Raw genomic sequence first — 21,526 nt, forward strand, 5'->3', positions numbered from 1 at the left:
TGCTTCCATTTCTGTGTTGTAAAATGGGAATAATGTTTTCACCAAATCATGATGCTGTTTTTTCTGCTCTGTTAATGTTACATTTCTACATTATGGATGAAAACAAGTCTGCTTTTGCTGAAGAGAATAATGTTACAGCAGACTGTCATGCAACTTTCAGTGACCCCATTTGTTAATTCCTTTTGAAAATGTAATTGCTTAGTGTGGGACAGACACTATACACAATGTTACACTAATTGCTGGCAGTATTAATTGCCCATTAATTAGGTTACCAGTCACATTTTCATGCAACAATGCCATAATTCCAACTAGACTTGCTCAAAACATACAGGGAACAAACACTGGTGGCTTTAACCCTTATTCCGTTTACATTTGCACTTCTGTTCACATTACAGTGGACAGGGCTTCCAGTCATTGGTGGTTAGCAGATTGTTGATCATTGGTCCTTTGAAAAAGTTAATTCAAAATCTCTCAAAGAGACATGAAAATCTGTATTGCTCCAGTACATATCCTTATATTTGTATGTCCCTGAAAACACATATCTCTCACTGAAACATTGAAAACATTTGAAATTTGTTTTTGCTGACTGACAAGCCCAAGAACCCACAATATGCACAAGATGACCATTAAACTTACTACGCACATCGGAAGTGACAAGGTAAACACACGTGCACAGATGTATAGAGTCCAGTGGTGGTCTAAACCAGCTGAAATGGTGACACATTTAGTCTTCAGCAAAAAAGTTGTCATGGTCCTGTTTTCCTGTCTGTGTTTCCCCTGTTGGGCCGCCAGATGGCGGCACTTCTGTTTTGTGTCCTGCTCCCCCCCTGTTAATTGTATGATTGTTTCATTGTCTCGTTTATCCCATCATTGTTCCCACCTGTGTCTTATCCCCTCCTTCTGGTTTGATTGTTTTTTGAGTTCACCTGTGTCTTGTTACCCCTGTCTATTTAAGTTCTCTGTTCCCTTGACTCGGGTGCTGGTTCCTTGTGTTTGTTTCCGATGTTGCAAACCCTTTGTACCTGCCTGCGTTTTTTACCTGCTTGTGGTTCGTTCTGATTGTTTGTTCGTAATCCATGTGTTCGTGCCTATGCCCTGGTGTTCTGGTGTTTTTGGATTTTTTCATTTTCTTGTTCCTGAGATCTGTTTTGTTCCCGCCTATGTTTTTGACCGGTTTGTGTTTCTTACTTTGTTTCCGCTTGTGTGTTTCTGTGTGTTTCTGCCGTTTGTTTTCCGTACTAGTGTAGTTCTGTTCTTGTTTATTTTTTGTTCCTAAGAATGTTTTGAGTTTGTTGTTTTGCCCTTTGTGGCCTTGCCTGTTCCCTGTTTGTGTTTGCCTTTTTTGTGTTAGTAAAATCTTTGTTAATTTTCCCTTTTTGAGTTTCGTGTTTTCCTTCCCCCACTCTGCGCCTGGGTCCCAGCACCCGTACTGTCACAAAAGTAAAATCTTTCCGTCGATGACCTGACCCCCCTGAGGACAAAACAAAACTCCTACCTGTGGACTTCAATCTGTCCGATAGCATGGGGTAAGGAGAAGTAAATTGTAAAAATAAATAAATAAAAAAACAAAAATGGACACAAATTACAGCCATTTTCAAGCTCTGGGAAGAGAGGAAATTTCAGTTACAGCTAAATAATAGCAATGACTTTTTTTTTTTTTTTTTGCTTTACCTTTTATCCAAACCTCGGTCCTTTTGGCTAGAAGACCTCACATACATTCTCTTTTTCATAATCAAAACATCTTAAAATCGTCAATATACAATTAAATATATTATACGCCAGTAAATTAATATAAGAGCTTAAGAATACACATTATCCCACAATGTCTGGAACAAAGACACGTTTTCTTCTGTATCTTCTTTTTCTATTTAAACAATTCATGTGGTGACAGTGCATATTCTCAGCTTTTATTAAAGGGTTTATTTATACACTTTGGTTTCACCATGTAGAAAACGTAGCACTTTTTATACCTAGTCACCCCATTTCAGGGCACCATAGTGTTTTGAACAAATGGTTTCACAGGTGTTTCTGAATTGTCAGATGTTTTCAACTGCTTCTTTGGTGCTTTCAGGATCTAGTCTTGATTATAGGCTTTTTATTGCCTTTGGAGGCTGTTATTGAAATTTGTCATCGTGAGGACCAGAGTTTTCTCCCCACTGGGGAGTTTTTTGCTTCATGTGCTTGTTATCTGGGGGTTCAGGCCTGGTTTTTGCCCTTCTTCTGTTATGCTGTAAAGCGTGTTTGACAGTTTTCTGCCAAATGTGCTATACAAATAAAATTGATTTGGTTTGATTTTAGTTGTGCCATTAAGAAAACCATTATGAGGCTGATAAATAATAAAAATTAAATAAAAAAACATTCAGAGACGTAAGCCAAACCTTAGGCTTACCAAAATCAACAGTTTGGAAAATCATTAGGAGGAAAGAGAGCACTGGTGAGCTCAGTAATCACAGGGCTGGGCAGGCTAAGGAAGACCTTGACAATGGATGACCTAAGAATTCTCATCATAATGAAGAAAAACCTTCCAAACACCTGTCCTACAGATCAGAAACACTTTTCAGGAAGTAGGTGTGAAGGCATCAGAAGACTCTACACACATAACTACAGAGGCTAGACTGCAGGATGAAAACCACAAGTTAGATGCAAAAACAGGATGGCCAGGTTTCCGTTTGCTAAGAAGTACCTAAAAGAGCCTGCAGAGTTCTTGAAAATGGTTTTGCGGACATGAGTCCAAGATTCACTTGTATCTTAGTGATGGCAAGAGCAAAGTGTGGAGGCCAAAATGAACTGCCCAAGATCCAAAGCACCCTCACCCCCCATCTGTGAAACACGGTGGTAGGGGTGTCATGGTTTGGGCATGTATGGTTGCCACAGGTACTGACTCACTTCTTTAAATTGATGATGTAACTGCTGATAGCAACAGCAGAATGAATTCTGAAGTGTAGAAATGCATCATATCAGCTCAAGAAAATGCCTCCAAACTCATTGGACGACGATTCATCCTACTGCAAGACAATGATCCTTAACATACAGCTAAAGCAACAAAGAAGTTCTCAAAGCCAAGAACTGCTACATTCTTGACTGATCAACTCAGTCACCCAATCTTAATTCAACTGAACATCAATTTCATATGCTGAAGACAAAACTTAAGGCAACTAGCCCCCAAGACAGCCAAGAGGCAAAAATGGCTGCAGTACAGGCCTGGGAGAGCACCACCAGAGAAGATACTGCTGGTGATGTCTATGAGTGTAGAATTTCAAGCAGTCCTTGCATGCAAAGGATATGCGACAGAAGGCTAAACATGACTACTTTCATTTACATAACATTAATATGCGCAAACATTATGGTGCCCTGAAATGAGGGGGTATATATAAAAACAATTTGTAATGTAATTTCTACACAATGAAGCCAAAATGGATAAAAAATGAACTTTAATAAAAGCTGGGAATCTGCACTTTTAACTCATATGGTTTTTTAAATGACAAATCTAAAATTGTAGAATGCAATGCCTAAGAAAAGAAAAGCCTTTGTCCTCACTGTAGCCATAATATTGGTAAGTGAAGGCAACATGCATTAACCATGCCAGTGCTGAAACTAAATGATTGAATGTCCATGGATAAATTCAGTAATAATGACCAAGATACTGTGACAATGAATAAGCAGATGGCTCTTGCCCTAGCACACCAAAAGTGCCCTTTTTCGATGCATGATTTTTTTATTGTTCATTGCAGTCCTCTCCCTCTTTTCCGACCTGTGGCAACCTTTCATCTGTTTCAGCTGTGGCTACTGGGTCTGCACTTGAAGGCATAATCGCCATTTATTGTCCCTGATGATATTATCATCATTTAGCTTGGCTGAATGCATTACGCCAATGTAAATGGTAAATGGACTGCATTTATATAGCGCTTTTATCCAAAGCGCTTTACAATTGATGCCTCTCATTCACCCATTCACACACACACTCACACACACACACACACACACACACCAACGGTGAAAGGCTACCATGCAAGGTACCAATCAGCTTGTTGGGAGCAATTAGGGGAGCAGTGTCTTGCTCAGGGACACTTCGACACGCCCCAGGGCGGGGGATTTAACCAGCAACCCTCCAACTGCCAGACAACCACTCTTACCTCCTGAGCTATGTCACCCCCGCTTATGACGCTTGACTACAAATGTCAATTATTTTCAGTAAGGGGCTTGTATACCTAGTTTAGACACCATTGTCAAGCCAGTGTTTTAAAGCTAGTAATTCCAGCTGATCTCTCCGTTTAAAGACAAAGTATCTGTTTTCGATGTGATAGGGTATATGTTACAGGATCTAGTATAGGTATTATCATATTCTGAGACCATTTGGTTAGACCAGTGGTCTCCAACCCTGGTCCTGGGGAGCTACAGGGTCTGCTGGTTTTCATAGCGACTCTGCACTTCATGAATCAATTAGAGCAGTTGTTTACACAGTTAACTCAACTCACCTGGTGTCTTGGGTCTCAACTGGGTGCTGATTTTAAGGTGAAAAGCAAAACCAGCAGACCCTGTAGCTCTCCAGGACCAGGGTTGGAGACCACAGGGTTAGACAGTAGCTATACCTGTTGCGCTTGTATGCCGTTGCGTCAGATTTGGAATGGCCGCCCGAATATCACTCAGTTGTTTTCATTGCAGCCATACGTATTTCATTCTCAACATCACATGCGAGATTGGACTGTGGATTTAATTTTTTTTATTTATGTGGGTGAATATTGTGAACTCTTTCCACCAGAAATACCACCAGAAAACTTTCGCAGACTCTGGTGCCTATCTCTCCTCCAATTTAACCATTTGAATCCTACACCAACGGGACCAGATAACATCAATAATGAGTGTTATCATTAAACTGAATACCGGGGTTTGACAGCACGTGCGAAGACAATTTTATTTTAGTTATAAATATGAAAAAACAAGTATTCGCTCGACCGGGCGTGCACACAGACATGCGGTCGCACCCACTCAAACACAGGAGGAACTGTGATTTATTTCAGTGCCCCAGCGTGCATATGCGCCCCTCCGAGAAAGAGATCGGTTACCTGGTTACAGAGAAAGATGGTACGCTAGTAATGTAATGTGATTCTTTTCAGTTCAGTCTTGGTGCAGATTCGGGCAGACAGGGTTTATTTTGGTAGTATTCATTTAGAATGTTAACACGCTTTATAGATTACTTAAATACAGAATTTCCTCAGTGGGATACATTTTGATTAAATACGTATTATAACGTTACGCGATTTATTTTTCATTTTTTTACCTGTGGAATCTCAACAACGCTGATAATCACTTTGGTCAAAGGTAAGTCTTTTATGCCATCCGTGATGTTTTAGGCATCGCGCGAAAATAATCCAGTGAGGTTTATAAAAGGTTTATGTACATTTTTGTTTCAACAGTTGAAGTTCCTCGGAAGATAAAGGTCACTTCAATCGGTTCCATCAGTTTATGTTAGGAAGTATATTTATTCCAAAAGTTTAACAATTAAGTCTCAAAATGATTTCTCCCGTGGAGTAACTAAAATTGCTTAATTGTACAAAGAGTTGTTTCTTTTAAAACTCCTGTTCCACATTTCAGAACGTGCACCGGCTTTTTTCCATCAGTGCATATTTACAGATCGCGCTGTAGTAGGCTACTTTTATGTTGATTTTAATATAGTAATAGTAATATAGGTGTTACAATCCAGTAGCTTTCATTTAGACTCATTTATTTTGTTTAATGTGTGTTTGCCAGTAACTATAAGGTAGGCTACATGGTGTAGAGTTAAAGAATTCACAATTTTACATGCAGTTCTATTCGAAAACAGTGCTTATTGTCCTTGGCAATTCATGCATCACAACGAGAACAGAACTAAAGAAGTGACACATGAAGCTACTTTATTCAACAGTCTAATTAAATTTAAATTGCATTTTTTTAATTGTTTCTTTGCGACATTAGATTAGCTGCCCGTCACAATACCTGACGTGAGTGTCAACTGGTGATTGCGCACTGCACCTGTAGCTATAGCCTACCTACAAGTCATTACAGGGAGGCAGAGCCATAGGCTAATACATGGGGGAATTTTTAGTTCAGGAAAGAAGAAAAGCTATGTAGAGACAAATCACTTAGAGCCGCATAAGGTAAATTAGAAATGTCTTGCATATGCTGGCCACGTTATTTCAGGTTAAAGTTAATGAACAGAATCGGTGCTGAATCAAAATCTATCCCACATCCTCAGCGGATTTGGGATTGGGAGGACGACGTGAACAAATGGCTAGAAATAATGTATGAGGACATTTTTATTAGGCCTACTTTATGTCCTCCCTTAGTGTTTATGGCGATATTATGCAAAACTGCAAAAGCACCAATGCAGCCATAATAAACGCAGTGTCACAAGATACCTATCCACCTTGCACAATAGCTGGCTTTTGATGTATCATCAATGTGGTCTCTATGTACTGTTAGTTAGCATTTTTGTCCTTGGTTAGCTTGCACCTTGCACAATACTGTGCTTTAGTGATGTTGACTCTATATTTTCTGGTCTGGGAATGTTGTTAGCTAGGTCTGGCACTATAGACCACATTAATCAGGTGAATGTACTTTTTATCATGTTCTTGCTGTGAGGCACTGCTGGGGATGCAATAACGCTATAATGTATGAATTGAAAAAAATGTATGCACTATGGTGAAAATTAAAATGTTTGCATTCCGACGCTAATGTGTTGCGTGTTGTGCCATTGATTTTTAGTCTTTAAAATCAAACCTAGTTTAAGCCTATTTCGTTTTGGCGAAAGCTACATAGATCAGATCTCTTTTCATTAAAGAAATAAACAGTCATATAAACATATCTGGAGAGAAGTCATCGCCATTGTTCTCTACAAAATGTATTTCTTTTGGAGGGAATTGGCTATATTAACTTGATGTCATAACTAAATAGATAACTTCAAGTTAATAGCTTAATATATAACAATGTAAGGTAATGTTAGATAGCTAGCAGTGGCTGCATATCTAGTGAGGGAGACAAAAATAAATTTACATTTGGCCTATATCTAAATAATCTGGTAATCCTACTTTGAAATTGATTCTCTATCATGCAATATTTTTCCATTTAAATTGTGGTAGAAGTCATTAAAAGTATTAAAAACAGCTGGACTCTCAGAAACTGCTACTAGGAATTTCTCCTAGATTTTGGGTTGTAGGGGTTCTAGGAAAATGTTTGAGACATTAGCAATATTCACCACATTGGACCACATTGCATTGTATCAATGTGAACAAGGATGTTGCCTTCATGTGTGAAAAGGGCTATTGTGATCACTAAAGTGAGCAGGAGTGGTATAAAACAACAAACCAAACCGAGATGTAGGCAAGTGAAGACTGCCAAGCTAACTGCTAATGTAGCTAGCTAGCTAGCTTTCCAGTAAAACTGTTATTCTGTGTTTAAAACGCATAACGCCATTAGACTTTCAACAGGAAGAAGAGGAAGGGTGTGAATGAATGAAAGAATATCAACTTTTATTTAGAGTTGCAGCTCATAACAGTTGCTATCCAAAACCGGATCCAGCTTCACCCCGTGAGGGCATTTGGCTGAGTCTGCTCATTTCTTGTAGTTCTTTTAGGTGAGTGCTAATTATTTTTATCGGCTTGGACACAAGCACCGTATCTAGCGTGAGTAACAAATGTATAAACAATATTAGCAACAAATTCCGGAAACTAAACTAGATAATTGAACTAGAAAATATTTAAAATGATTCATCTCTCTTTGCACCACATTTTTTTGTCTTGGTAAATATGTTCAGTTTGTGGATAGGTAAGGGGGTCATGCTAAGGGAACAACATTCGTCTACACTTTCTACAGTATGTACAAACGATGACTTATTCTAAAAGTGGTCCCACTGGTTGGTGATAGAATTGTGTGTAGCAGCGTAATGGTTTGTTAGGGACCTGCACTGAACCAAAGAACAAAAAAGTTCCCCGGCCAGCAGCCTTAGTGAAGCTCCAGAGAGTGACGTGACCTTCCCGTAATGGACGTTTCCGACGTCTCTGCCGGAACGCCGCTGGACGTGCCATTTCCCGTATGGCCTTCGCACACGTTCAGACGCCGGTCACACCGGATTTAAGGTCACTTCCCCCCGAAGCGCTGTCACATGCCTGGGGTGTGCACTCGTCCGCTGGGCAGGCACGGCCAGACCCTTCGTGGGCTGACATAGGTGTCAGAGTAGGTATCCGCTGTGATGCTGGCAGCGGGGAGAGAGGTGGCAGCTTGTCCCTACAGGTGGTATCTAATTGCACACATACTGCATAGTCAATGGAAAGGTTGCATTTGTTAATTCAATGAAGCGTCTATCCGTTCTCTTTGATTTTATACAACAGCACTGGTGATCCACCGCATTCAGTCAGACCACCCCCCACGCCCCTGACAGACACAGATACCGTCCGTATGCCAGTACACATGCGCTTGCACAGGCAGGTTCATCCACGTAACCGTTTTAGCCAGCTGTCATAGAAAGCATTTGTTTGCTACGTGGACCGTCTCTGAAAACAGACAGCTAAATGTTGTTTGTGTGTGAGGGTATGCGTGTGTGTGGGTGTGTGTGCACATCTGTGAGTGGATGTGTGTGTATGTGCGATTGTGTGTGTATGTGTGCGTGCACGCATGTGTGAGTGGGTGTGTGTTTGCAAGTATGTGTGGTTGTGCGTGTGCATGTGTGAGTGTGTGTGCGTGCACGTGTGTGAGTGTGTGTGGTTATGACTGTGTGTGTGTGTGAGAGAGAGAGAGAGAGTGAGTATGCCGGTGACGCTGCAGGTGAAGTTTCTTCTCTCCCCGATAGGCAGTTGATTATTAGAATTATTACCAGATGTAGTTGTTTTAGTAGTGTGCTACCGGGAGCATTAATCACAGCATTTGGGACCGTGTTGAAAAGATTATGAATGGAGTATGAAGTCCGGCTTCCTGTCAGTACTATCCATTAAATGGTGGTCTCACACAGGACCCCAGTTAACGAGAGTGCTTATTTATCCACATTAGAGTGCACATCTGGTCATAGGCTTGCTGTGCTCCTGAGGGAAGAGCAGGGGAAACAGCTGTGATAAATATGCACCAGTTTATCAGTGTAATTAGCCACTCTTCACAAAATGCACCCCCCTACCCCTCAAACTGACAGCTTGCCTCTTTGCATCAAATGAAAAAGCTTTTTATTTAATTGTGATTCTGCCCATTGAACCTTTTAATAGGATTGATGTTCCCATTGTCAAGAGTTTTTTGGTGTGCATTTATGAGGTACGGTGTTTATCTGCAATGCTTTGTGTGTTTGTGTATGTGTGTGTGCATGCGTTTGCGTGCGTGTGTATGTGTGTGTGTGCGTGTGTGTGCGCGTGCGTGCGTGTATATGTGTGTGCGTGCGTGCGTGTATATGTGTGTGCGTGCGTGCGTGGGTGCGCATGCTTGTTTGTTGTCGCACTAGAACATTGGCTGTGCTTGGGATCTCCCATGCAGGACTGCGTTTCCCAGAGTCTCCTTAGCGCTACGTGCGTCGTAAGTTATACATTGAGCTCTTCCTTTAGGTCTCGAGCTGTTTCCTTAGCTAAAGTATACCTTCTGAAAGGTATACCTTTAAAAGGGTGGTCTGAGGCACTCGTAAGTTGTCCCTTAGCGACGCTCATCCTGTCAGTTTTAGCCTTATTATGCCAACATTTGCTTTTCAAATCAACAGTTGTACTACAGTGCGCATCTAGAAGAACATCTGCATGCGAAAATGACATACAGTTTAATATTAACTTAACGAAAATGAATTATCCAGTCAACGTTTCTGTGCATAGCACGTCATGAGAATGTTGTAGTTTCACCTGTCTATTCCCATCATGATGGTAATTAAGTATAGGGCCTATCCATAATACTAATCCAATTTGTGGAAAAAATAAAAAAGTTTTTTTTTATATATATACGTAGTGGAGCTAACTGAGGATATGGCTTTTCTGACTGCATACCCTGTAGAAATTAGTTAGTTTGTGTGTGAGTCAATGATCACACTGACTTGGAACAAACCGCAGGTTTATTAAAAATATAAAACCCGTGTGAGCAAAGCCGACGTGGAGTGAATCCACTTGCATTACCGAACTAGAGGGAACTAGAGCCTAGAACTAGAACTAGAGGGGACTGGCCTAGCCATAAACACACATACAGGTACGGTGGCTCATAATGAACAAACATAACCAAATGATCTACATCCCCTTCCTTTAGCTCACACCTCATATATAAAAAAAATAGCACTGGGTAAATATCAACGTTACCGAACATGTCTTTCTTATCATGTTGTTTTCCGATTTTCGGTAAACAACCCAATAATGATATTCTTGGTTAAACTTAAGATTATCCAACAGCAAATCAAGGTGGATGAACATATCAATTTAACAGGTAGGCCTATTCATAAGGCATACCCGGTATAGAATTAATCATGATCAATTTCCACAGACACGCTTTTGCCTTTCATCTACGATCATTTTTGCACTGCAAAGTCCGCGGGAATCAGTGGATATGCTGCTACAGTTGCCTATATATTGTGTGACAAAAACAAATTAACATTAGACCTTTGTTTCAATAAGAACAAAATAATTCACCCATATGTAGCCGATATCCTTTTTCCTGGGCTTCCAAGAAGTCCGAGACTATGGCTTATATGTCCCGATTGATGCTCTTTATTTTATCTTTTGTAGCCTATATGTACATATTTATTGAAACTATCACAAGGTCTCGTCTTGACTCTTAAAGAGATTAGCAGATGATCTTTAGTAGGTATAGCTTCCTCTTCTGCAATATTAGATTGATGTAAAATGATTATGACAACACTTGTTATATTAAAACGTCATTCATAAGCCTTTACAAGTGAGACAATCGATTCGCTTGTCATCGATTGGTAAACTTTTCAGCACCACAGTGAAGGCCAGCTCCAATTTAGGACGTACCTTTGGAAGTGTCCCTTAAGGGAACTGTTAAGGTATAGTCTGGGAAACACTCATAAAAAAGTGATTTCCCTTTTAAAGGTATACCTTAGAAACCTTTGTAAAACGTTAAGGTACATCGAAACTCGGAAACGCAGCCCAGATCTGTTCATCAGCTTCATTTGTTGTTGATCTCTCATACATAATGACTGAAGGCTTTTACACACTAGCTGACCTCCCTTTCAGGCCAGTGCTGAAAATTTTTCAGGACTAATTACCATGTGCAGAGCAGGACGTGCTAGGTACAGGCACTTCCTTTCCTGATTGCTCTCACAGCGAGAACAAAATGAACATGCCTCTCCAAAACAATCAGCATTATTTTTTAGTCTTCACTGTTCTGGGTGTGTGAACAGTGCACATTAAGGCACACACAGACACACACACAAACGCAAACAAACACACAGACGCACGCACACACACTCGCACACACAGAGTTTTATAACTAGCAGCCCAAAAGTTGTTACAGGGGGAGTGAAACATAAGTTATTTTGATATGATTGGTGAAGTCTGGATTGGGGGTGACACTTTTTTTTATGAAGTAAACAGTTGGTAGGATGTTTAGCAGGAAATCATGTAGCATAAAGCACAGTCACCCTCTGGGCTTGGAATTGATTTGGTAGATGAGGAAGCATCAGGCAAGCAAACATCCAGAGGGAGATGAGTGGAGAAGAGGCAAGCAGAGGTGGGGTGGAGAGAGGATGCAGCGATGGGAGACTGAATTGCTCTTCCTTTGATTGGTCGGTACAATCAGGTGTCTTCTTTTCACAAGCTTTGAAGGGTAAGCCTTCCTGTAAGCAGAATAATAAAACACACCCACACACACACACACATCCGCACATGCATGCACATATCCATGCACACACACATGCACAAACAGTTCACAGAGAGTTTAATTCTCAGTGTGATGGGTGACTGATCCACTGAATGTTTTTATTTTTTTTATTTAACATTTTAAATAGTTTAAACATAATCATGATTTTTTTTCTCAGAGGAACAGTACAACACGGGCTTTAGTCAAGTAGCACATTTCTCATCTGAGGAAAGAATACTGATATTGACGGATATAATGTATAGCACCATTGCTGCCAACAAAGCCAGGGTCAAAAAAAATTGCTAATAGTGTAAATTTGTTAGTTAATAAACCTTATTTACCTTACCTTACTAATGAATAAATCTACACTGTCACTAATTGTCCTACAGTTTATTTCTAATGTGACAACTGCTCATTCTGGAGCTCCTAATCCTTTGAATTTGATACAGGATATTTAAAATATTGCCTGAAACAATGACACCAAAGTTTCTTCATAAACTCAATAATTATGGCACTTAAGCCATTGCCCCATAATTAAGGGAAGTAGATATGGTCACGTAGGGCTCAAGCAGCTTGCATATGTACTGTGCTCCCACCGTTGAGAATCTCTATCTTTCGTATAGTGTATGCACAGAGAAAGCCAGGGGATGCATTCGGTCTCCAAATAATCTGTGGAGCTCTACGGGATCCTGCAGGAATGGAGGCCCCCTTTTCCAAGCTGACGGGTCAAAGGGCGGCGCTTTTAAATGTTTCAGTCTGATAGCCTGAGCATAACCTGCCCCGGAGCCGATTAGCCACACAGAGTAAGTTACCATGGCGATATACCGCGATTTGCAGTGAGTCAGCATTCTGATGTAGAAAGCCCAGCTGGGGTTAAAACTAATGTTAGCTTGGTAACAACAGAATCTTGCTTTGTAATACATCACTCTGGAAAGCCAGTGTGTATGGTTGTTTTAGCTTTTACTGTTGCAGTTCAGTCAGAGCAGGACATAAGCCTTTGACGTAAGCCATGTTAATGTTGGCTCACCATGGTAGGAATACTAAGCAGCACACATTCATTTACTGTAGTATTTGTGTGTGTGTGTGTGTGTACACAGTACAGGCCAAAGTTCGGCGACCTTTGGTTTGTTAAAAAAACTTCAGTTAATTTATGCGCATTTATTGAATAACAAACTAAAGTACAAACTATTTTTTCAGTTTCTACCTACAATAACACAAAAGATGAGTTTTACTTAAAAATACTAGACAATACTTTCCTCAAAATAGCCTCATTTGGCTTTAATTACAGTCTATCCAATCATTTTGCAAAACGGGAAGCGAAGGGGTCAGAGGGAGATGGAGGCGTAGTCAAATTGACTGAAATCTTATCTACCTTAAGTTTTTTAAAAACACAGGTAGCCTAATACCATTGGCTTGTTGTATAGTACAAGTAAAATAGGCTCTAAAGCAAGAAATCTGGTTGTATATCCAATTATAGACCCTGGAATCGTATACCCCTTAATTTAGCCAAGCTTAATTTGCTCAGAAATATTTAATCTACATATAAATTGACTTCCTTCCGTTTTATACTTTTTTCCTCAATGTGCAGAAAACACATTATTTTTACGTATGGAATTGGTTGCAAACAAATAGGAGTGATTTAAATCCACTTTACTCACCGCTGCAAACGTCACATCTGCTCAAGCCCCTCAGGTTTCTCTGAAAATGAGTCACAGGCTTTGTGTGAGGGCCACAGGTCTGTCGGGCTCTTGGCGCAGATTCGTTTGAAAGCTCTGTCAGAATCACCCCCTCCTCTATGTCCTGCTTATTACTGCGGACACAGCGGCTCGTTTGCATACATCTGCGTCCTCGGGCGCTCTATGTCTGCATTTTCGGAAAATGCTGGCAGAACAATCTGACCGTCCCGGGCAAAATAAGAGAAAATTGCATCTGTGGGGGATTACCTGGGTTGGTAAGATGTTCTCCTGGGAGCCTAATTCATTGATTGGCAATGGAATTCACGTCTTGTCCACTTGCTGCGTAGCCAACTGGGAGCGCTCCTGCTCCTCTACTTTTTTTGGTATGTGACCGACCGTTCACTCCCTTAATTTGAGGGACCTATTGTAATAACATAGCCGGGGTTTAAACACAGAATTTAGGGAATGAAATCTCTACTACCGCTGACCCCAATTGTAACAAGTCTTTATTATAAGAGATCCCTATTTGAAGTGGAAATCATTTCGCCTTCCTAATTTTGTGGTTCGTCGGTCTAGCGGTTGGCCCGTGCTGATTACCGTACTCTCTTCTCGATGTTATGAAATGGTCCGAGAACCTCCTTTGTCTCTTCTCATTAAGAAGCACCGTTACACCAGCACTGTAATCTCTATAAAAATTAATCCAAGTGGTCCAGTTGCAGGCAGGAAGTCCAGTCATCGCCACACTCCGCATTAAAAGCGGAAAATGATTGACACGGTGCAATAGTCATTCATTAGAAAGAGTTCTTCTAAAATGGAGGACTGTACAATGCTTGACTTAATGAGGCTGTTGTAAGGGCGTTGGGCTCAAATTTAAATTGGCGTGCCGTGCCCTGAGTGAGGGGATTGAGTCTGAACAGAGGATGAGAGACTGCCCTGGGCTCTTACATTTATCCTAACCCAGCTCCAGTTCAGTCTATCCCCCATGATCCTCCACTTCTGCTATTCCTATTTACTCCAGATATGATTCATATTTGTCTGAAGTAAAAAAGCTTTTGCACACAAAAAAATGGGACATCACAAGTCCACTGACCCATGAAATTAACAAGAAATAACACTGCAGATTTGGAAGAATTGAAATTGATAGTTAGTCAGTGTCTCTGACAGCTCTAGCCTGTGTGATGAGAGCTTGTCTCTTCACACACACACACACGCGCATGCACACACACACACACCCACAAGCACACGCACACACACACACACACGCACAAATTGGAAATTTTCTCTAATTTTTTTGAATTGCCTTTGCACAACGCATGTTCATGGGGAACCATTGCAGGTGAGCCCTCCTTCTACACACCTGTCCGTGAGCCGCTCAGTGCTTTACATACAAGACACACACCACACCACACACACCAGAAGGAGGACAAGCTCTCATCGCACAGGTTAGAGCTGGCAGAGACACTACTGAAAGCTTGTGGCAATCACCAGCAATTCTACTGCCTGTAAAATCAAATACTACAAGCACTATATACATGTGTGTTTACAACGTCTAGGCCTTTCAATTTTCCTTAACGCAGTAATGTAAGGACTGTACATTGGTAAAGCCTTACGGCCAGGACATATATTATACAAAAAAAGCAAAATTATGGTTGTTCAGTATAAGGTGATAAGACAGAAAGAAATGATGTATTTCTCTGCATTTGAAATATTACCAATAATACACAGTATGCCTTTAAAAGCATAAGACTGGCTTTTGGACTGAGCTTTAAACAAGCCTTAAATGAAATGTAATATCTCGCAAGGCCTTTGTCATTTGATGTCAAATGGGTTCTGATGCTGTTGCCTTACACACAGCTGGCTATTTAGAAAAGCTCAGGTACTCATGAGTCTGTATTGTTTGTATCTCTGCAGCAATACATGAATCTGACAGTTCTTTGAAGAAAGGAAGAAAAATCTGTCAGTTGCTATTAATTGATTATGTTGAGTTATGAATGACCATCAGCATACCTGCATTATTATTATTATTATTATTATTATTATTATTATTATTATTATTATTATTATTATTATTATTATTAATAATAATAATAATAATAATAATAATAATAATAAAAAGATGAATTACACAAATATTAAGATAAGCTTGGAAAGGGTTGAAAGATAATACTCTGAAACCCTTAAGCTGGTCGGCATTCAGCTGGCTCTAGTTTAAAGCATTTGAAATGTTAAATAGGTGTTTTGAAAACCTAACCCAGTTTACTGAAAAACATAATTTTATGAAGCACAAATGAAATATCTCCCTGTTGGAACAAGAAAAAATATGTCAGGTCTTACATATTCATGAGTGAGCTGTATGAGCAAGTTATTAATTGTACATTGTTTAATTAACATAATACCCAGGATTCAGTTAACTCAGATTAGGGTGAGGTTTTTGCTGTTCTTATGAGAGTACAATTCTTTTTTCATGTATTACAAGATACCATCTTTGAGGTATCCCACTGTTGAAGCCACCCGAGGAAGGATCTAAGAGGAAATTATGGAGAAGTGGCTTGATTTAATAATCAGACCAAAGGGGAACTTCAGAGTGATGTCACAGAGGGGTACTGCTCTGACAGTATAGCATGGCGGTGTAGGGAATTCAGTTAGAAGTATGGAGGCTGCGGGTTTCATTTCCAAGCAGTGCACTCTTGATCCCTTGATCCTTTGAGCAAGGTACTTACTATGAATATCCAACTCAATCTGAAAATCCAATTTAACCTCTCCCTACTTGATAAATGTGATTATTACAGCAACAATCTGTTTTTAGGTGCTGAAGACCACATAAACCCCTAATTGCAGGATGCTGTGGAACTTAAATTAGCGGCACTGATCTCCCTTACTGTTCTCATTCACAAGCACGCTCGGTTTAAATTTCAGTTTGCTTTATCGGCATGAAAAACATCCTTCTGTGTTGCAGAATCATTCAAAAGTGTAACACAACATGCGCAAAATACCGACCTCTACAGTAAAACAGCAATTGCAACAAATTACCTACAGCAGTAAGGAATAATTCCATAAAATACTGGAAGCAGAGAGACATATTTAGTCTCTGTAGATACGCTGTGCAACACCCTTGTTCTGCACCCCTGGACAGAAACCAACCCCTTCCTGCTAGCCTCCTTTGTGCATGTCAGTTGTAAAGAATAAATAACTGAAAGCTTCTATACCATTGCTACACGCTTACATCAGTGGCATACCATGATGGTGATTACGACAAGCCAATGAGAACTGCCCTCCTTTATACCCCTTAAAAGGGTAGAATACAGAGTAAGTCATGAGACACTTGTCACCATAGTAACTTGTCATAGGAACAAAGACACATATCAATCAATAACAAAAAAATAAAAGGAAACAAAAGAAAACTCCTCTTTAGGGAAGAGGCTGAGAGAGGCTATATCTCTCCTCTCGCTCTGGCTTGCCTTGATTAGGCTGGGGTCTTTTGTGCCGTAAAGCCACATAAGAAGGAAAATGGGTGGTTGTGAGGTGTAATTTAGTGCCACGGGGCTAGCTGTTGTCATGTCACAGAATTCCTCGTGCCGCCTATTGCTGCTTTTCTGCTCAGGAACAAACGGATCACTGAAAGGCCACCACCGTGCAGCTAGACACCCAGACCCGAGCGGTCATCAAGCCGGCCGATTGGGAGAAGAGAAATAAGCACGTCAAATGTTCAGTTTTATTTAAAGGCACAAAGCTACGTGTGAGTGAACACTGGTGTATCCTGTGCACATCTCTTTAGATCCTTTTTTTTTCTCCTCCCCCCATTCCCCCCCCCCCTCCCCCCCTCTTGGTTGTTGACTGGACTGAAACAGGCAGTGTTTAATGGATTAATGGTTTTTCAGGGAAAATGGACATCAGCAAAATTAGCATCAATTTCATGTTCAATACCTCATTCCCACAGGCCTGTAAGAGAAACCCCTTCTACAATACACTAATTAAAATCACCATTTCCCAGGCACAAATCATTATTGCGCCACTGCGGTTAGGTTGTGATTTAGCTGAGGTGAATAACATGGTAGAAACATTTTCACATTTTTTTTACGTTCCCAAAGCATAGCTTAACACCTGCTTTGTAAATAAGTCAATACTTTTTCCCACGGGAAAACACTTTAAATCAGTTGCGATCTTGCAAAATGAATAGAACCCGCGGGACCACATTTCATAGCTTCTGTGAAAAGCTCTGGATTTCCCTTTGATTGTGCTCGCTACATCCAGTGGCTCTTGTTTGTTCAGTATATACGAGCAGGAAAAGCAGACTTTTTTGATGAATCCAACCCAATGCCTAGTTCCTGATTCAGAGCAATTGCTGATTGCTTTCTGTCTGACACCATAGAATCAGTTTAGTAGTAAATGAAAGGACTGTGATTGCTTTAGAGGTTTGCAATGGCAAAATGGGAATATAAATACGTATTGCACCAGCACCTCAACCAAAATGTAATAATTCTACTTTGGCAATGCTTTCAGCTGTCACCGCCTTCATAGGCCGATTTGGGGGAAAGATCGATTTGAATCACAGGAAAAACAAGCAATCAGAATGAACTTACTTAATAAATGCAGATGCAGCTTCATGAAACAAACTAAATAAAGCAGAGATTGTGCCTCTTATGTGCACTCATGCATCTTGCGAGGTTTAATGCACTATTATCTGACCGGGGGGTATCACATAAAACACTTCCTTAATGGAGTTTATGATGCTTTTCTTAGGAAATGGCATGAATCTGATTTCACCTCTTAACTGTGGTGGCATCACTGGTGTGGACAGCCAGCATGAGGCCTAATAAAACAATATAAATGACCCGGTGTCTGTAAGCAGAGACCGTTGCCATTCCCTTCAATTTAATAACAAGGGGCACGTTCGCCTCCATGCTCCGTGCCCCTGTATGAAGTGTGTGTGCTTTGTCGCTAATAGGATGCCAATTATTAGCTATTACAGATGGTGGGTGGGAGTATGTCATGTTTCATTTACCTGATCTGGAAATATCAACAGAGCCAAGCCTAACACAAGCACTACAACCCACCTGACTGCTTTTTCTCACTGTTCCCTCTCTCGTCAGTTTTAATTGCTTCCTGTCTTCCTGTGGATCCATTTATTATATTTCTCATTCTGCTTGATAATCATCAATATTTTGAAGGGCTGATCCTACCTTAATTAGAGACAGAGTCTTTTCTCTACAGTTTTTCATATATTATTTGCAACTTTTTGCCAGATGATTGAGGCAGACACAATGGCACATGTATAACCGATGAAACACTAACCAAATCATTCTACAAAACCATAGGACGTTTGTACCAAAAGGGTCGACAACCACAGACAGGCCTGGAAAAATCACGCGGCTGTGAATTTGTGTTCCGAGGGTTTCACTCGCTGAAGAGTGGTTTTCTCTTTCTGCCCCCCTCAGGACAAATGGAGAATCACTGAGCAGAATTACCGTCCCGTCCACTTTGCATCTATGGAAATTATCCGAAGTTCCTCCACACAGCCGGGAATGCCTGAGGCTTGGGGCAACGGCAGCGTCCTGCTCGGCGCCATTTCCACCCAGTTCCCGCTCCTCCGAAACGACACCCTCAGCAACGGCACGCTCGCGTTTCCCGACGCCGGGGGCGGCTCCAGCCCCATCGTGGCGGGGGTCCTGATCCCCCTCATCTACATCACCGTCTGCGTCATCGGCCTGGGCGGGAACTCGCTGGTCATCCACATTGTGCTGCGCTACTCCAAGACCGAGTCGGTCACCAACATCTACATCCTGAACCTGGCCATCGCCGACGAGCTCTTCATGCTGGGCCTGCCCTTCCTGGCCGCGCAGAACGCCTTGCTCTACTGGCCCTTCGGCTCCTTCATGTGCCGCCTGGTGATGACCGTGGACGGCATCAACCAGTTCACCAGCATCTTCTGCCTGACGGTCATGAGCATCGACCGCTACCTGGCCGTGGTCCACCCCATCCGCTCGTCCAAGTGGCGCAAGCCCCAGGTGGCCAAGGCCGTCAACGTGACCGTGTGGGTGGTGTCCTTCGTCGTGGTGCTGCCCGTGGTCATCTTCGCCGACGTCCTCCAGGACGAGGGGACCTGCAACATCATCTGGCCGGAGCCGGCGGGCGTCTGGAAGGCGTCGTTCATCATCTGCACCGCCACCGTGGGCTTCTTCGGCCCCCTCCTGGTCATCTGCCTCTGCTACCTGCTCATCGTCATCAAGGTCCGCAGCTCGGGGAAGAAGGTGCGCTCCACCTCCACCAGGCGGCGCCGGTCGGAGCGCAGGGTCACCCTGATGGTGGTCATCGTGGTGGCGGTGTTCGTCTTCTGCTGGCTGCCCTTCTACGCCCTCAACATCATCAACCTGGTGGTGCTGCTGCCCCCCGACTTCCGCGGGCTCTACTACTTCGTGGTGGTCCTGTCCTACGCCAACAGCTGCGCCAACCCCGTAGTGTACGGCTTCCTCTCCGAAAACTTCAAGCAGGGCTTCCGGAAGGCCCTGTGCCGCCTGTCCCGGAAGGTGGAGAGCGAGGAGCAGCTGGGGACCGACCACCCGCAGCACCAGCAGGGGAGAAGGGTGGCGCTGGAGCCCCGGGACAGCGTGAGAATAGCCATGAGAGGAGGCGGCCTCCGGGTCAAAGGGGAGGCCGTGGAGATGACGGAGACCTGCAGGACTGCGCAGCAGGCGAGCGGTAACGGGCAGCTGGAAGGACCCAGGACCCTGTTCCTCCCAAGGGAGAAAACAGGAGGGCCCTCTGCGGGAGTCCCCCCGTGTGACAGGGCTCAAAGCAGGGAGCCCAACGGGAAAGGTCCAGGCTTGGGGCCTACGGCAGCCCTCCCCGTGCTAGTCAACGGGGCCAAAAACAGCACCGTAAAGCCGCTGCCCGAGGAGGCAGTGGAGAAGAACGGTACACTGGAGATTAGTTATCTTTGAGGGATGAAAACCTGCATTCATTTCTTATCAGCCTTCATGTTATTCTCCCTAAGTAAACTCTCAGTACCTTTACAGCATCATTCTGCTTAGCCTACGAGTGGAATAGGCTAAAAATATCTAACTGATCTGTGAGAATGTGCAGAGATCAAAAGTCTTGAATTTATTTCAGGATTTGGTATATCTACATACATATATGGATATAAGCATATTCTCTACTATATTTTTGTGAGAAATGTGTCTATCAGCCTGGCTCTAGTTGTACATAATATTGACATGGTGACATGACATGAAAAGTATCTATGGTGATTTTATTTTCAGATAGAAAGTTAGAATTTGTGTAACATGTTTTACAATGGGAATGTAAATAACAGCTGTTTCGGAAAGTGTTTGACTGACCATACTGAAATTATGAGAAACTGCTGACGGATTAATGATGACATTTGTGTTCACTTCGTCAAATGTAATTCACTTAACACATAATTCATTCACGCATTCCCCTTGCAAATAAATCCAGTGCTCTTCAGTGAGTACTTAGATTAAGCATGAAGAAGAAGGGCTCTCACTGCAGGAAGCTAAAAGGTGAGCAGCTGCCTCTGTACTGCTGTACTGGCTGAGTCTGCATTGTCATCATTATGCTAATGCCTGCAAACAGATCATTTTTATTGGCTTGTTTGGCCAACATGTCAGCGCCCTAACATACCACCGAGAAGCAGAAGTTGTATTTCATGGCTACAAGGAGGAATGTGCAAACCACATCAGCCACGTTGTTCAGTATATCCCTTGCTCTGCACTACAGAGGAGCGTCTGCAGCTTAACGTACGAGCCAGCTATCTATGGCACTGTCGAAATTAAGCGGGTCTAAATTATGACATTGTTATATCATGGATCTACATAACACATTTAGCTACTTAATACAATGTAAATCATAATACCGATAAGGTATTAGCCATGGTGTGTTGTACATGCGGCTAAAAATATAAAGCAACACATGTGACATCGATAATGAACACACACACGCACACACGCACACACAGCAAAGAATTCATTAGCATACTCATATCTACAAGCTCCACTACATTATTGTGTTAATACTGTGTGGGATGTAAAAGAACT

At 42.0% G+C, this 21,526-nt stretch overlaps 1 protein-coding gene across 1 annotated transcript; it reads left to right on the forward strand.

Moving 5' to 3' along the window:
* The first annotated feature begins 5,043 nt into the window (after window positions 1-5,043).
* LOC118219921 (somatostatin receptor type 5-like) lies at window positions 5,044-21,429 on the forward strand. The gene is made up of 2 exons (XM_035403413.1): window positions 5,044-5,319; window positions 18,911-21,429. Exon 2 carries the CDS (start codon window positions 18,962-18,964, stop codon window positions 20,411-20,413), a length of 1,452 nt encoding a protein of 483 aa, XP_035259304.1. The 5' UTR covers window positions 5,044-5,319; window positions 18,911-18,961; the 3' UTR covers window positions 20,414-21,429.
* The last annotated feature ends 97 nt before the right edge of the window (window positions 21,430-21,526 follow it).

This window comes from Anguilla anguilla, chromosome 2 (genome assembly GCF_013347855.1).
Source record: "Anguilla anguilla isolate fAngAng1 chromosome 2, fAngAng1.pri, whole genome shotgun sequence".
Taxonomy (NCBI): Eukaryota; Metazoa; Chordata; class Actinopteri; order Anguilliformes; family Anguillidae; genus Anguilla; species Anguilla anguilla.